Source organism: Brachypodium distachyon, chromosome 3 (assembly GCF_000005505.3).
Source record: "Brachypodium distachyon strain Bd21 chromosome 3, Brachypodium_distachyon_v3.0, whole genome shotgun sequence".
NCBI lineage: Eukaryota > Viridiplantae > Streptophyta > Magnoliopsida > Poales > Poaceae > Brachypodium > Brachypodium distachyon.
In genome coordinates this window covers 9,220,545-9,237,653 of record NC_016133.3, presented here as the reverse complement: position 1 = coordinate 9,237,653, position 17,109 = coordinate 9,220,545, and the positions used below count along the sequence as shown (strand labels likewise).

At 46.2% G+C, this 17,109-nt stretch overlaps 2 protein-coding genes and 1 long non-coding RNA gene across 6 annotated transcripts; 2 read left to right on the top strand and 1 right to left on the bottom strand.

Moving 5' to 3' along the window:
• The first annotated feature begins 746 nt into the window (after positions 1-746).
• LOC100828106 (cytochrome P450 89A2) lies at positions 747-3,310 on the top strand. Its single transcript, XM_003572854.4, has one exon. It carries the CDS (start codon positions 1,536-1,538, stop codon positions 3,081-3,083), a length of 1,548 nt encoding a protein of 515 aa, XP_003572902.1. The 5' UTR covers positions 747-1,535; the 3' UTR covers positions 3,084-3,310.
• A 154-nt stretch (positions 3,311-3,464) lies between these two features.
• LOC100826879 (glutathionyl-hydroquinone reductase YqjG) lies at positions 3,465-5,648 on the bottom strand. Of its 2 annotated transcripts, none has more exons than XM_003572851.4 (6): positions 5,483-5,642; positions 5,162-5,377; positions 4,869-5,045; positions 4,540-4,764; positions 4,308-4,436; positions 3,465-3,871 (listed from the first exon to the last, which is right to left on the bottom strand). In XM_003572851.4, exons 1-6 carry the CDS (start codon positions 5,573-5,575, stop codon positions 3,638-3,640), a joined length of 1,074 nt encoding a protein of 357 aa, XP_003572899.1. In that variant the 5' UTR covers positions 5,576-5,642; the 3' UTR covers positions 3,465-3,637. The 2 variants fall into 2 exon arrangements, with proteins under 2 accessions (XP_003572899.1, XP_024318334.1); XM_024462566.1 differs by having other exon boundaries at positions 3,771-3,871; positions 4,304-4,436; positions 5,483-5,648.
• Positions 5,649-12,236: 6,588 nt separating this feature from the next.
• LOC100824712 lies at positions 12,237-16,618 on the top strand. 3 transcript variants are annotated; one of them, XR_731302.3, is made up of 2 exons: positions 12,237-14,081; positions 14,210-16,618. It is a non-coding gene; the product is annotated as an uncharacterized LOC100824712 (long non-coding RNA). The 3 variants fall into 3 exon arrangements; XR_731301.3 differs by having other exon boundaries at positions 14,182-16,618; XR_731300.3 differs by having other exon boundaries at positions 14,161-16,618.
• The last annotated feature ends 491 nt before the right edge of the window (positions 16,619-17,109 follow it).

Below are 17,109 nucleotides of genomic sequence, written 5' to 3'. Positions count from 1 at the left end.
ATTCTAAGATTTAGGTGAATTCAAAATTGTTTAATTAAAAGAGTATGGAAACAATTCCGCTTGACTTGAAACTGCGGCTGCTACTTTGATGGATGCTTCAGAGAGGGCACAGTTGCCCTGCGTGCCTGGGAGACAGAGCGTTGCTCTTGCAGAGGCGTATTGGACGAGGAGGGCCTGACTTTATAGTTGGAAAAGCACCACGCTTTCTCTTGCGGGAAATGTCCAATGCAGCAGCTTTGTTCTCAACTTTCGTGGCCTTGTCCACCGAAGTGCGAAACTCGGTGGAGTTGTAGGCGGAAAACTTGTTATGCAGCTCAGGAGAGAGACTGTTCATGAGGTCTTCGATCTTGTCTTCCTCGGTGGGTAGGTTCTCAAATGTGCACGCTGCACACTCTTGTTCCCCTCTTTAGAGCACGAAAATCCTGCTTCTATCTTGGTAAGTACGTTCTTGGGAACATAGGCACTGCGGAACACATGTTTGAACTGCTCCCAGATGAACTAAGCCTCAGGATTGCCGGTGCAGAGGTACGTGCCACATATTGCTGCAGAGCCTTGCAACTGACCGGAGGGGAATCGCACCCTGCCGACGGGGCAAATCTTAGAGAGGCGAAATGCCGTCTCCATCCATGTTGCGGATGAAGTTATCGGCCAAGGGGTTGGTGTCTGCTGACAAAGGTTGGGGTTCGGTGTGCGGGAAGTTACCAAGACTTCTGACCTGCGGTTCCTCAGGTCGGTTCTCTCTTCCGAGAGCGGTTTCAGTGAGCGAAGCCGGCCTACAATCTTTCTGTCTAGAAAGCTATGATTGTTGATAAGGCTGTCTCATCTTAGGTGTGTCACGTCAATTAGAAAAGACAACAAAATATGTTGTACAATGGGTTATCTCTTAGTGTTATATCTTAAAATTAATATTTACATGAATAAAATTAACTAAATAAATGTTAAGAAAAGGCAAAATCTAGTACAATGAGAAATTTGCCTTATCTATGTCTTATCATTTTTGTGAAGAGATCATCTCTTAATTAAAAGAAGGTTTTTGTTTTTTTTTCATTTCTTTCTTTTCCACATCACATTTTATCCTATGTGGCATCGCTAAGAGAAAACTGACGTCATCCTATTTTACACGCCCTAAGCCGTTTCTAGATAAACTGAATCAAAAGGAGCTGGACTACAGTCTTGTTGGTCTAGAAAAAGGTGATATGTTATGTACACGTCGGTTTGAAGTAAACTTTACATCTCGCCCGTCAAGATATACATTAATACTAAAAGATAAAAAGATAATGTATGTATGAGCGAGAAACCCAGACCGGTTACTGCTTCCTTTCAAATCCAAGACAAGATATGTATCCAGCTCTTAAACTCCCACCGTTTTCCACAAGGAAACTCGGTAGTAGTACGTACGAGATAATTAGTCGTACAAAGGTCGAACTCCACATACAGGGCCCGGCTATAAAAGACGATCCCCTGTTCGTCTCGCAAGTCTCCCCCGTACCACAATCTCAGAGAACCCAAAGCTAGTCGATCGTAGATTAACATCCATGGAGAAGTCGTCGCTCCTGTTAGCCGGCGCCCTCCTGCTGCTGCCTCTGCTCGTCCTGCTCCGCAATGCCGCCACCAAGCGAAGCCGGCGCCTCCCGCCAGGCCCGCCGGCCGTGCCGCTGTTCGGCAACCTGCTGTGGCTGCGCAACTCGGCGGCGGACGTGGAGCCGCTCCTCCTGGGCCTCTTCAAGCAGTACGGGCCCATCGTGACGCTCCGGATCGGGTCCCGCCTCAACATCTTCGTGGCCGACCGGCACCTGGCCCACCAGGCCCTGATCCGCGACGGCGTGGCCCTGTCCGACCGGCCCCGGGCCGCCACGAGCTCCCTCCTGGGCGTCACCGACAACATCATCACCCGCGCAAACTACGGTCCCGTGTGGCGCCTCCTGCGCCGCAACCTCGTGTCCGAGACGCTCAACCACGCGCGCGTCAAGCAGTTCGCGCCGGCGCGGGCCTGGGTGCGCCGCGTGCTACTGGAGAAGCTCCGGGAGGAGGAGAACCCCAACGTGATGGAGGCGTTCCAGTACAGCATGTTCTGCCTGCTGGTGCTCATGTGCTTCGGCGAGCGGCTGGACGAGCCCGCGGTGCGCGCCATCGAGGAAGCCGAGCGCGCCTGGCTCATCTACATCTCCAGGAAGCTCACCGTCTTCTTCTTCCTCCCGTGCGTCTCCAGGCACCTCTTCCGCGACCGCCTCCGGGTGGCGCACGAGCTGCGGATGCGGCAGAGGAGCCTCTTCGTGCCCCTCATCGAGGCGCGCCGGGAGTACAAGAGGCTGGGAAGGCAGGCGCCGGAGAAGGAGACCACGTTCCAGCACTCGTACGTGGACACGCTCCTCGACGTGACGCTGCCCGACGAGGGGAACCGGCCGCTGACAAACGACGAGATCGTGGCGCTCTGCTCCGAGTTCCTCAACGCCGGCACCGACACCACGTCCACGGGGCTGCAGTGGATCATGGCCGAGCTCGTCAAGAACCCCGCCGTCCAGGAGAAGCTCCACGCCGAGATCCAGGCCACCTGCCGAGGCGAAAACGAGGAAGAAGAAGAAGTGTCGGAGGAGAAGATCGAGGGGAACAAGATGCCGTACCTGAAGGCGGTGATCCTGGAGGGCCTCCGGAAGCACCCGCCGGGGCACTTCGTGCTGCCGCACAAGGCGGCGCAGGACATGGACGTGGGCGGCTACCTTGTCCCCAAGGGCGCCACGGTCAACTTCATGGTGGCGGAGATGGGCAGGGACGAGAAGGAGTGGGGGGAGACGGCCATGGAGTTCGTGCCGGAGCGGTTCCTGGAGGAAGGCGGCAGCAAGCTGGCGGCGGTGGACGTGTACGGAACCAAGGGGATCAAGATGATGCCGTTCGGCGTGGGCCGCAGGATCTGCGCCGGGCTCAGCATCGCCATGCTGCACCTCGAGTACTTCGTCGCCAACATGGTCAAGGAGTTTGAGTGGAAGGAGGTGCCCGGCCAGGAGGTGGACTTCGCCGAGAAGCGAGAGTTCACCACCGTCATGGCCAAACCGCTGCGCCCGCGCCTCGTGCCAAGAAGGGACTGAAATTCAGAAATCGGTCCAGTCTCCAGTCTTTTTTTTTTTCGTTTAGTTAACGTCAGATATTTGCGTGTGATTAGGTTATCATCGTATTCCCTCGAAGCATAAAGGAGTAGTCTTTAGTCTCGTAAAAAAAGCAATGATTTTGTTGATACACAGTAGTTAGTAAGGAACATTGTTGGAATATCAAATAATAATATTACAGGGCTCAGTTTTTTTTCCCAGTGTGTGTTTGTCAATTTCAAATTACGATCATATCATCTGCCTAGTCAATGGCCTTTTTTATCTTTCTCTAAATCAGATTGCAAGATAGTCTAAGCAATTCCATTATTATAAAAAAAGACCAAGTAATTCCACCTTTGGGAAACAGAGGTGAATGCAACGTTGTAAGCTGGAATAAATACCAAAAATTCTCAATATAGTTTTTTCTTAGGAACAAAAAATTACATGATGATTCCAGTAATGCAAGCAGCGCAAACCAACAGCAATATCATTATGTGGGAGGCCTGCAGCCTCACATACAATACAACAAACAGGCACACAACATCGCCACACGATTTTTACAGAGAATACTTCTCTCTGTCATGTGTAGCATTGTAGTCGATGTTGGGACCTGCAGGGACAATCCTGTAGGGATTTATGGATGGATGGCTTCCATAGTAGTGCTTCCTTATGTGCTCCATGTTGACTGTGCTACTGATCCCAGGAATCTGGTAGATGTCCTTGGTGTAATTGAACAGATTTGGATATTCTCTGAGGAGCTTCTTGTTGCACTTGAAGTGAACTGCATACACCTGGAGAAGAAGTTTCTCAGATAATAAGTCTATAAAGAAAGAAATCCAATTGTTATAAGATGTGACCAAGTTTGTCCTAACTTCCTAAGTCAAAACTTCTTAAAGTTTGACCAAGTTTAATAAAAAATGGTACTCTACCAACATCTACACTCTAAATTAGTTCATCTATCTCTAAATCATGCATCTGAATCGTGAACTGTGGTAATGCTATAACATTCTCTTCTTTGATCAGTAACTTCCACCTAGAGGCATAACGCTACTGATGGTAATTTCACAAATGTCCGTGAAATGATAAAACTGTGGCACGTACTGTGCTCGACTACATTTACAATATCTGTTTGCGCTAATTAGATTGAGTAGACCAGCTTAGTAATCCACATTTGCGTAAGATGATAAAAATCATGGAATCCCCATAAGCTATAAAAATGTATTTTACCTCATCAAATCTTATAAGAGTTACAAATAGGCGTATATCTGCCTCTGTCAGTTGGTTGCCGCACATATAACGTTGCTTGCTTAGAATTTCCTCGCACTTGTCCAGAGCCTCGTATAAATTTCTGACAGCCTGCATTTTATATTTGCATCAAACATGTGAAGCATCCTGTTTGACAACGCAAGCCTATGCCCAAGGAATCTCGAACATGCGTCGTAGCAAGTAAACAATTTACCTCGTCATATGGCTCCTGTTTCTTGGCAAAGCCGCATTTGTACACTCCGTTGTTTATGGCGTCGTACACCAAATCATTGACCTCATCTATGGAGGCCTGTAAGTGAGGTGGGTTGAGATCCAAGCCAGGATTCTCCGCGATCTCATTGAACTCGGAGTTGAACATTCGGATTATCTCTGAGCTCTCGTTGTTGACGACAGTCTTAAGCTGCTTATCCCACAGAACCTGCAAATAGCACAAAATGCAGAGGATTTTCTACTCAATCTAATTGTGCGACAGGAATAAAAGAAGAGAATACATTAATTCTTGCCCAGGTTCTTCAGACTCACAGGAACAGTTGGTTTCCCGGTGTAACTTGTGCTGGCGATCTCATACAGCTCCCTGACGGTCTTAACGCCGTTGAAAGGATCGGGGTCGGCGCCGGGGTCCTCGTCTCCGGTGGCAGGGAACACCCACCCCAAATGATCGTCGGTTTCCCTTGTCCTCTCGAAAATGGGCTTCACCGACTACGATTCAGGATGATTCAAGCGCACAGACAATCAGCAAGCAGAAATCAATCAATGGATTGCTCGCTCCAATATACAGGTACGGGCTGAGAAATCGACTGTTCAAGGTTGCTCACCGTGAAGCTGATTGCGTTGTCGAGGCCCTTGAGCTTGAGGTAGGCGAGGCACCTGGAGGCCCAGGGGCAGGCGTAGGAGACGTAGAGGTGGTACCTCCCGGGAACTGCCGGGAAGCGAGCGGAGCTGTCCCTGGACACGAAGTTCCGGAAGGTGGACGGCGAGCGGTCGAAGGCGCCGGAGTCGGTGACCTCGTCGAGCGCCGACCGCGCAGCCATCTGATCGACGACGACGACGCAGCAAGAAAAGCAGAGTATTACCGACTAGTGAGCACAGCAGAGACTTGATGAATTGGACGATCGAGGACCAGGCAGGGGCCTTACGTTGACGGAGCCGGCGGCAGCGGAGAAGGTCCGGACAGCGGCTAGGCGGCGGTAGAGGAGGTAGGAGGAAGAGGAGGGGACAAGACCCAGCATGCCTACCCAAAGCGGTGGCGGTGGGAGTTTATTATTATAGCAGTGTTGCAAAGCACGGAACCTGGGCGGGAAAGCGGCCAGGTGAGATGCTCCGGTGGCGAGCAGAACAGGTGTCGCGCGAAAAGTGGGAAAAGGTCGCAGGTGGCTGCGGGGAATTTCGTGATTTTGTAATGGTGGCTGCTGTGTTGAGTAAGTCTTGGCGTGATGAGCGCAGTGACGTGCGTTCGCTTGGCAGCATGATGGCGGAAGGTGGCTATGGGCTTCCCTTCGGATCGCGGACTCGCTGACTTGACTGTTTAGCTCGGCGTGTCGTTGGGAAGGTAGGCTGCTTCGGACCATGCGAGGAAGAGTTGTCAACGAACCAAGGAGATTCGGATTTGGCCGGCTTTCTAGCCGTCTGATCTCAATCCTCGCAATATTAAGGACAACGATAGATCCGGATCACGTTGCGTTCTGTCTCGCCGCATCGCGCAACGTCCGCGTGGGCTGCCGGAACTGGCGTCTCCGCAGCAGAAAACAGCGGCACCGCAGCACATCCGGCCTTCCGCAACAAACACAACATATTTCCTTACCTGCCGTCTTCGTTGCTGCCACGCCGCCGCCGTGTCGTCGTCCCTTCAGCCGTCGTGACGCACCGCGGTCCACGGGTCCGGCCTTCCTCCCTTCGAGCCTGCCCGCCGTCTGTTGCTGCCGCGGGAGCGGTCGGCGGCAAAGAAAAAGTGATCGGTGTTCCTTTTCAATGTTAATAGCATTTCTAAATGCTATAAGCGTGTATATTTCTAGATGTGATTCTTAGTGTACTGCTAGAAGATTTCTTTCGATGCTGCAAATAATTGACATTGAGATTTTTAACGTTATAGGGGATCAATGTTTCGACGAAATGTTTGATGCGAGATTTTTTATGCTGCGAGGAAACCAATGATAATTTTTTGATGTTGCAAATGTACAAAAAGAAGTGATGTATACGTGATTTTTACGATATGACGATCGGATGAACGAGATTCAACTCTCTAAAAGGATGGTGGCGGATTGGGGGTTTCCCATCCACAGGCTGATGCTGTCGGGCCAATACTAAACTCCCTCTTAGTGTGATGTTTCTCAAGATGGCAACGTGGCTTGTCTGGACGGATGGACCACATCCATATCCATCTCCTCGTTCATTATCCGTTCACGAAAGTATCCATGAAGAAAAATGATATCCATATCCATTGGATGTCCGGGTATCCACAGAGACAAATAAAACTAAAAAATGCCTTAAAACAACAAATTAATAAATGCTAGCGTGGGATGGGTCGGGGGAGTTGATGTGGGAGGATAGCGACTGAGATGGATGCAGCGGGAAGAATTTGGGTTAGGATTGAATATATGACAACTTAAAATTTATAAGAGTCATTGACTGATCAACATGTCAGTTGTAATTTGTTTATTTTCTTAAATACTACAGAGTACCCCGTAACTGAATACCCATGGATCTGTTCAACTATCCGTGTCATCTATGCGAGTTGCTGGTATCCGTCCGTGTACACCGAAGCAAAACAATGCTCTATACCCGTATTTATAGGTGGCTATCGGGCTAGGCTTTGCCCATTTATGCATGGCCTGGCACATCTTTAATCGGGCCGGGCCGGCCCGAGGCTTGTCCGTGCCGCGCCTGGACTTCAGCCTCAGGCCCTCGGCCCGGCCCGGCATAGGTCCGTTTATATTTTTATTTATTCATTTAGGATTACACATTGGCCCATTAATTTTCTACATTTCTGACCCAACCCACCGTTTGTTTTCTATTTTAGCAAACATTTCTTCTTATTTCGGTCCAGCCTACCTTATTTTTTTTTTAATCTGGCCCAACCCAACTTGTTTTTTCCTCTTTTTTCAGTCCCGTCAGGCCTTAACGGCCGGGCTCGGTGTCGCGCCTGCACCTTGAGGTTGCGTTTTCGGGCCTACTGCCGGGATTCACTGCCAGGTCCGTTTATCCCGAAAAGGGCCAGGGCCGGCCCGGCCCGCCCGATTGCCACCTATACCCGTATTTCAGGGATAAAAGTGTTGCTCAGTAAAGTGCCGCCAGTCTCTTTCTTTCTCTTTCTAAAAAAAGAAAAAAAAGTATCTGCAGCACATCTCGCCGCCGCCGCCTCCCACTTCGGCCCCTGGGACGGCTACCGACCCCGTCAGGCCGTCACTCATCTTCGCCGGTTGCTCCCCGCGCTGGCATGTCGAGGAGGCGGCGGATTGCTCCTCAGCAGTGGCGCTTTGAGCCCTCAAGCCCGCGGGTGCTAGGCGTTGTTCTGCGCCCAGCGGCGAGAGATCGAGCCAGGATTCTGGCCTCAGACGGTGTTGGTAATTGATCAGAATTGTTGGGTTCCATACCACCACGCATGGGCTGTCACTTGATCTACGAGTTTCCAATTAGACTTAGACAGCAGTGTTTCTGTCATGTCTTTTTAATTAGTGTTCTTCTAGGTTTTATGTGTCATTGTTTTTGTATGTTGCATAATTGTTTGTGAGGAATCCAGGATCACATCTGTTGAATGTCAGATACTTGTTTGATTGACTTCATGCTATTTTACTCTCCATACGATGGAGAAGGTATATGATCAAAGAAGGTGAACCCTTGTTCTCTATTCAAATTTCAGGGACACAATGCAGTTTTTGTACTCTTTTAATATTTTACTGTGAATTCTCCCAAAAATAAAATTATGTTTGATGGAAGTTGATCACAAATTCTCACCACACAATTCCAGATCTGGTTAAATGCTGCTGGATCCCACCTTCGGAGAGCTTTCTCAGGTATTGTATCTTTTGAGTTAAAACCTTTCCTCACAGTGACTGCAAGGTTCAATTGAAGGGAGGGATACTCATATTTACCTACAAACAGTGAGGTAATGATCTGAAAGTGAAGCTGCTCCCTGTATTTATCCATGTCTGCAAAGACCGAGTGTTCAAACTGAAGCAAAAATTGCCAATGGTCTAAATCAAAAGTTATAAGCTCACCTAGTAAGATATATCTGTGTATGTACTAGTCCCTCATTCTTGCCAACAATCCAAATAAGAAGTTATACGTAAGAAAAAAAACGTCTGACTCATGCAACTATGAGTAAGGTTACTTAAGTATTGTTTTGTGTGATGCTCTGATATGATTTAGGCTGCCAAGCATGGAGCATACATGTACCAGATGCAGAGGACAAACAGAATGTCAAGGGCTGCATATATTCAAGTAAGATACCATTTATTTTGAACAGCGAAATCATGTATACACACTCGAAAATTTAGATGTGCGTCCTTTTCCATGTGAGTACATTGGGAGATATTGGTTTACTGCTTTCTCATTTTGCGTGATTCTGCAGTAATACCAAATGTTCTGTCATGAAAATTCCTCCAAATCAAACTTGCCCAAGTTGGCTTTATACATTTTCCACTTATTTGATCAAAATACATTTCTGCTTAATTAAATTTTGTTAGCATTAAAACCTAAACCTTTTGTAATTCTTCAAAGGCTCAACTTGCTGAACAGTTACATAATAAGCATAACACTAAATTATGTTTCCTTCTTTTCTTCTTGAAAATAACAAATGGGGTAAGACAGAATGCACTTGGTAGTTGGTACTGTTATTACCAGTCATATGTAGGATGATTATTAGTAGTTTACTCTTTAGAAAATGGAAGCTTTATTAACCCTGGCCTTTGCATCATCGATCTATACAGCAAACTTATTACAAAATTCATTGTGCACCGCAAAAAATCGAGAAAGTGACAGGCCATACTGAACACCACATTACAAGCTGAGGATTCTACTACTAGCATGCCACCAAATCTTGTGTCCACCATGTAGATAGTTTCAAGAATCTTATTAGGTAGATGACGTCACACATCAGGATGATTTCTTTGTTTTTTCATTTCCGAGGACGCGCAAATATATTTTCTGGTGTTAGACCAAATATATGTGTGATCTTTTATAACCCATAAAATTCTTTAAGTTAAGCAAATGTTTCGATGTTATATCATGCAATCTAGTGTTTCAATTATTTATCTCGATGTGTTTACCTTCGAAGGAAATTGCTGGATGCATACTGGAGGCTGTTCCATTCTCTGTAGTATGTGTATCTATCTACACAAAAGAAATATGCCCAAGCAAGAATAATTCCCTGCTGGTGTGAAATATATTCGTGGATCTCTGCTGCTATCAAGTCAATCTTCAAGACTACCGATGACCGTCACCTGATTCCTAGCATGATTTGTCTCCTTTTTAAAAAACCGATTGTGTACTAATTCATAACCAAGTTCTGATTACAATCTTGCATGGTATCTCCTACCATACAGGGAGGAACAGATCCATGCAACACCCCACAACTCAACTCTGTACGACTAAGCTGCGCAAGACTATGTGCTGGGACTTTACTTTCACATCTGATCGTCGAGAAGGTGACATCGTCCAAGCACTGAAGAGTCAATCTGATGTAAGATAAGCATGTCTGTATCTCCTAGCATCTGCAAGATTCAGGCTTCAGATCAACTGCTGGTGGTCGCTCTCCACCACAAGGCGCCTAATTTGAAATCCATCTTGAGACGGACACCTTTCCGACAGGCAAGAGCTTCGGCTTCCTCCGGGTCGCTGCAGTTCTGACCAACACCCCAACCGGCAGCGATAACATTGCCTCTTTCATCACAAAGGAGAGCCCCCAAAAAGGTACTACAAGTGGTGAGATCGAAGCTGGCGTCAGAGCTTAGCTTAACCGAGCCAGTGGCAAGAGTTTTCCATCCACCTGGAGAGGTGACCGGAGAATGGACCAATCTCGCCGAATTGTGGAGTGTGGACAACAGGAGCCTTCCCCCATCAGTTGTGCAAGTTTTAGAGGAGGCAGCAATATCCGCGAGAATATCAAGGTATCCCTGCAGGAAGAACATGGAGTTCCCAATGGTCGCATCTCCCTTGTCGAAGATGATGTTTATTGCGCACGTGCCAGCATCTCCACTAAAGCAAGAGAATTTTCTTTCGCGCTTCCAGGGGTCGTCAGGACCCAATCATCACCAGATCTTACAAGTTTTGCTTCCGGAGGGATTATTAGGTGAATTCAGCAAATATAATGTGGTGTATGTTTGTTTCTGTAGAAATCCCAATGTCTTGCTGTACTAATCGAGGAGAAGGTGCTTAATTTGTTGTACTGGCATTGGTTGCAAACTTTGCTTTTTGATTGTACCACATTTGTAATCTTCTTTTTATGGATCATATTAACGTATATGCACGGTTGATTAATGAGATTGGTAATATGCATGGTTTGCGGTGCTTTCCTTAATGCTACAAGTGAATTCTGCAATATTATTCCTCTGTTTCTCGAGGTGGAAACTTTTGTTCCACTCCTGAAAAATTGTCACTTTGGAATAGTAAAAGCGCAAAAAATAAATCAGATCAGAGTTATGAAACTTCCATAAATCAGATTACCGACTTTACATAAAACGCCCTGTTACATTGATCAACTGTTATAATGGTTCACACTAATAAAGAATAAAAGAATCTCACTGACAGAATGACACTGTCGAAAAACTACCAGTGTCCAGTGGTTCAGTTAACTCATCTACTACTATCAGCTAAGACTACATTTGCCGGCCGGTCGGTTGGTCCTCTGCTTCGTTTCCTCTTGTTGGATCACTTGAGGTCTTGAGCTTGAGCACATGCTGTCATTGAATTCCACCATGCGGACAATCTGCTGTAAGATGTAGGTCAGGTCAAAATGAGCGTGTACACCACCCCTTGTTTGGGTTCCGCCCTGCAACGCTCAATGACACTCTGGGGCATGGCCTCGGCAGCAGGAGTCCTAGCAACGGCAGCCGGAGGACGAGCAACCGCTAGTCGCTGAGCACTCCATGCTTGCTCCCTTGCTTGGATGAGCTCTTGACGGGATCTGGTCACGTCCAGGGGATCGATGAATGGATCGTTGAACTCCACCGTGGCCACCATCTGCTCAAGCTCCCGGCGAGCCGCCGTCCTCCGCCGCTCGATTTCACGCGGGTCCAGGGGCTCGGTCTCGGCGGTAGACGGGCGAGCCTTGGCAAGACGAGCCTTTTCGATGAGCTCGCTGATCGAAGGCTTCGATTGTGGCTTCACGACCTTAGGAGATTGGGCTCGCGATCAGAGCAGACAGCGCGTACGCGTTTCGCCGGAGGCTCGCCGTCGCGGAAGGATCCGGGTCGCTTTGGCTTCTTGGCATTGGCGGGCTTCGCCGTGCAAGCTGAGTTTGTGCGTGCGCGGGACGCACCGGAATGCGGATCGGCGGTGCCGCTACGGCGGGGGAGCAGAGGCGCGCGAAGCAACGACGGGACGACAGCCATGGTCTTGCAATCTGCTACGGAGTAGTAGTTCCGAGGCGGCGAAACGGGAGCGCGAGAGCAGGAAATGGATCGAGAGGCTGCAGGGTGGAAGCAAGAAGACGATGGAGCTCGAAAGTGGAAACCTAGGGCAAGAACTTGAGATCGGTGGATGGGGGTGGGGGAGGGAGACAAGAAGAAGAAGGGCGGGAGAGAGAGCTGAAGCAGGCGGCAAGGCAACGGAAACAAGGCTTCAAGCCCGAGTTGGGATCGGGATCGGGTCCCTATGTCGGTGAGGCTGGTGGGTCCCGCCGTTGCTTAGTTGGATCTTTTATTTTTTGGAAACCTGGATATTTCAGTATTTCTTGGATGGATATTTTGGCAACTCCAATCCCCGATCTCGTGCTCTCCCCGTTCCCCTCTCCTTCCCTCACCTCTCTCTCTCTCCCCCAAATCGGCTATCTCTCCACGCCTGCCGGCCATGGGAACGGCAGCGGTCCCGACCTGCGCCATGGCCACGGCGATCTGCCATATTCCTGAGCTCCGGCACGACCCTTTGAGGTTGTCGTCTCTACGACGGCTCCAACGGCCCTTCGAGCTCCGCCGCCCAGTCCCCCCTGCTCCCTGATGCAAGGAAAGGGAATGAAATGTATAGATAGGAGTATGCGGATGTGCTACTATGCTGGGCGTTGGCGTTTTGTTCGTGAGATGAACTAGTTCAGTCTCCACTACGCTCCCTGTTCGCCACAGATCGAAGAGCAGCGCCGCCGCCCTATCATCGCGGCGGCTGTACGTTGCCCCCGTACACGCGGCCAGATAGAACTGCTGCGTCGATGGCCCGCGGTGAGGCGTCGCAGGTCAGAATCCCTTCCAACTTATCTACTTGTTGCAGCGCGGGCCTGCAGATTTGTGCTTTTAGGTTTGTTAGGTTTCAAGTAATGTATCTGCTAATGCTTGAGAATGCAATGTTGACGAATTACATTTGAGAATAATTGCTTGTGGAACAATGGAGAATCGGGTAGAATTGGTAAGCATGTACTTTGAGTAAGCTCTAGGTAAGACGCGTATTACAATGTTGATTCCTCTGTTCCTAATTCCTAATATTAAATCAGAATGGCCTATGATGTTCAAAGGGAAACTGCCAAACCAGCTTATGGTGTTTCTAATTTTTACATTTTGAATCCCATTGCTTAAAACCTCTGTTGTCAGCAAATAAAGTTAGGAGCATTTACTGCCAATTTACTGCCAATAGAAAATCAGTAAAAGAAGCCTAGCCCAAATTTTTGTGCAAGTATGCAGGCCCTTTTGAAAAAATCCTGGGTCCGCCAATATGAACATGATGAACTGTGTACCACATTTCTGTTCCCTGTATTTTTAAATTAGTATCTTCTGTGCTTCCCAACTCTGTTGAGCAGTTTGATAGTTTTTTTTGTTGCCTCATTTGTATCCAAGAGGGCCACTCAGTGGTTTGAAGTTGAGTTCCTGAATGAACTGGTGTAGTTTGCCATTGCTTTGATTCATGTTTCTCCTATCAGCACTAATTGCGTGATTGGCCAAATGAAAAGCAAATTTTCCAGATCTGACACGTCAAGTATTGTTGAAAAATATGTTTTGCGTGCCGTCAGTGGAATCGATTGGTCTCTTGCTTCTATAGTATTTCAAGAGTCTATACAACAAATATTCTTTGCCAAGCAGCTTGAAGAGCATTGGACTTTAACATAAGCAGGTACTTATGTAGTTTTATACAAAAAAGTATTCTATTATCTGATAAATAAAATGTAAAAAGGCACTCTGCAGCTATATTATTGACCGTAAAAGAGGGCCCTTAGTGGACTTTAATGTACTGCGATAGAGTTACACTAGTAAAGTAGGCTATACGATTTTCTGTGTCCCTACTCTGAAGCATTTAGGATTCCTGACCAAAATTATGGCCCAATTCTTTTTCACCACCAGAATTGCTAGCGGTTGTTCTGCAATATTACTACATTCAAATATTTTTTCTGAATAAGTTAATAGATGAATAGAATTTCCATTGCAAATTATTGTGATAATCAAGCACCTTAAGACGTTGGTGAACTATGAGGCCTCGGGGAAGATGTGTGATCAACACTTTTAGTCTTCTATAAAGTTGATTGACAGGTGCCCGTTGATGAGATTAATGAAAATGGTATGCATTCAATCAAGCACTGGTGCATTATTGTCGGTTTGCCAGGTAATAAGGCCTTATTTTGCATTTTGTTCTTTCTCGCTTATGACTGGGCTTGATTAGGAGCTAATGTGGTCTACATTAGGAACTCATATGGTCATTTTAGGTATTTCACATGGATCGCTGCCTCGTAGGTTGCCAGAGAAATTTACAAGATCTAGATGGCAGTGAGAAATCATGGTGGTCTATTCGTAACTCTTATACAACCTGGTGAGTTCTCTATTAATTATTTGTGCATACCCATAACATAATGAGGATCTGGATTCTAGAGTTTATTATTTGAAACTACTATATTTGTGCCATGCCCTTACATCTCCATTTATTGCTGATATGAGCTTCTGTATTAAGAGAACAGCCATAGACCCATAGATTTCGAGTTTGAACTCTTGTATTTCTTTTTGCATGTCACGTATATTTAGTGATCTGTTATAATCTTAATCACCTGACTACTGAAGTCACCATAAAGTATCAAAACATGCGAATAATTGATGACCAAAAATATAGTGAGTTACTACTGATAGATGCTTCTTATTTTCCTTTTCCTTTTTCTTTTGGGAATATGTATGACTTTACAAGTTGTAGTGCTACAAAAATCACACTATCCTGTGTTCAAACTTGTGGATAGAATTTGAAGATTACTAAAGAGCTATCATTTCATTAGTATTTATGCACGCTGCGGCGTTTTCGCCAGCCAGTCTTTACCAGTAATCAGTACTGTCATCCCCTTGGCAGGATGGAAATTAAGTGTTCAGAATGGTTGACCCTAAAAACCATAATCCGTTGATGTCCCTCTCGAGTTATCATCATTGTATAATTTATCTTTATTCACACCCGTCATGCGTAATCTGTTTTTGGTAAGTCTGGGCCTTGACTGTATTGGGTTTTAATAACTGTTAAACATGAAAAATTTAGACATGCTACTTATTTTACATGGGGTCATGTGCATAAAATTTTCTTTATTGCCTGGTTTACATATTGTTGAGTCCATTCTTTCGAAGGAGCTAGTTCATGCGGAAATATAATTATATGTTGAACCTGTTTAGGCGACTGTCCTTTTTTTTCATATTCTTAATTGAGAAAACATTATGTTTTGAGCTGTAAGCCTGCGACCTTAACCAATCTGAGATCGTCAGATAAGGTTTCTATGTGCATATCTTATACTCTAATGAATCTTTTAAGCTAAGCGACTTTAGTTTTATTATCTGCCTGTTATGTTCTTCATTTCTTTTTTGTTTTGTATGTCTCTCTAATATGTCTGTCAAGTGAGGAAGGAATAGCTGGAAGCTGCTGGATAACAATTACTTCAACAAGGTCAATTTTTATCCAAACATGAGCAGCTGATGCCAGGCAATTCATGTCATGCTAGTGTGTCATTTTAGGGGTGTTCACAATTGGTTCATCAAAACGGTCCAAACCACGTTACTTTTTCTTAGTCATTTTCTGGACTAACCAAAAGGTCAAACCAGTCACATGCATCGATTTGTACTAGAATTGCTGGCTGGCAGTTTGGAGGTTTCCCCCAACCTGATTTTGAACAGTCCTAGTGACGATGACCAGAAACTATTGGGTGCTGTAGCATATAGGTTCATGTTGTATCTGTCCTGTACTCCAGTGTTTTCATTATTTACATTTGATGCTTTTGGCAATAACAGATGTTGTAGGATGCGATAATAGGCTGCTTCATTATGTAACATGTGTATCATCAATTATATCAACACAAAGTTTTCACGCCCAACATGCCAAGCATGACATTGAGGCCTGGTGGTCTCGTATATATTGGTGTCGTCATGAGCCTGCTGCTCTCCGACAAAAAGTAGCTATGTATCTTTTCAGTTACAAGGATTGTCATGGTACTACTCCTAGCATGCAGAGGCACTTTCATGGAAGGTCTCCCCATATACCATATGTTTATGTACACTGCTGAACAAGGCTCTGTAAGATCGATGGAGAATCAACAAGTGTTTGCGCTGTTGGCTGTGGCGAGGAGAGCTTTCTTGTGATGGAGGAAGTTGCCACATTAAGGTGTGCAGGCCTAAATGTTTCGGGGGTCTTGGGGTGCTCAATCTCGACTTCTTCAGTCAGGTGCTGCGGCTGCGTTGGGTGTGGCTGAGATGGAACCAACAGAACAAAGGACATTTATGCTGGTGCGCCTCGAGGGAACTGATCTTTCGCTGTTCGCAGCTTGCACCTCAATCTCGGTCTGCAATGAGACGCTTGCCAGTTTCTGGAACGACCGTTGGCTAAATGGGCTGGAGCTGAGCTAGGCGAGCTCTTATCCGGGGATGATGTCCCTTGAGTTTTGTTTTTCATTTTAACCTCTTTGTAATCTAATCCTCTATGTGTGCCTTTTTCTTCGGGGGTCCCTTGACCCCTCGGCAATAAATGACTCATTATGGCTGTTTCGTAAAAAAGAAGATCCATGGAGAAAATTTGCGAGTATGAAGGGCCGTATGTTGGTTTTGTAAAAGGTCCAATGATTTTGAGAATGTTTATCTTGTAGCTGATAGCAAAAAAAGCATTGGAATTTCTACAGTATTCTATGATACTGGTGTGGGAATTATCGTGCAAAAACTGTGGTGGAGCTGGAGCATTCCTCTGTATCTGGCTTTTGTAACTTTTCTGGCCACCTGCGATTTGCTTGTGAACATGAATAGAAATTGGGTACGCATCTTGGAAAGGAAATGAAGTGAAGTCGCATCTTGAAAAGGAAATGAAGTGAAGTCGCTGTTTTTGCTACGTATTCGCTCCGTTCCATAATTCTTGTCTCAAATTTGCTCAAAAACAGATTATTTATTCTCAAAATGCGTCTCGAAGAATCATGGAACGGAGTAAGACGTTTTGGTAAACCAGATCAGACGCCCGAGGGAGCATGTAACTAGTTCTATAATAGTACTGGTTTATTGTTTCTGCTACAGTAGTAATACTTAGGTTGATTAACTGGTAAACAAATTTTTGTTTGCGGTTCGTGTTCTTGCTAAAAAAATGGTCGGTAGCAGCAAGTATTATTGCAACATATGAATTAGAACTTCAATGC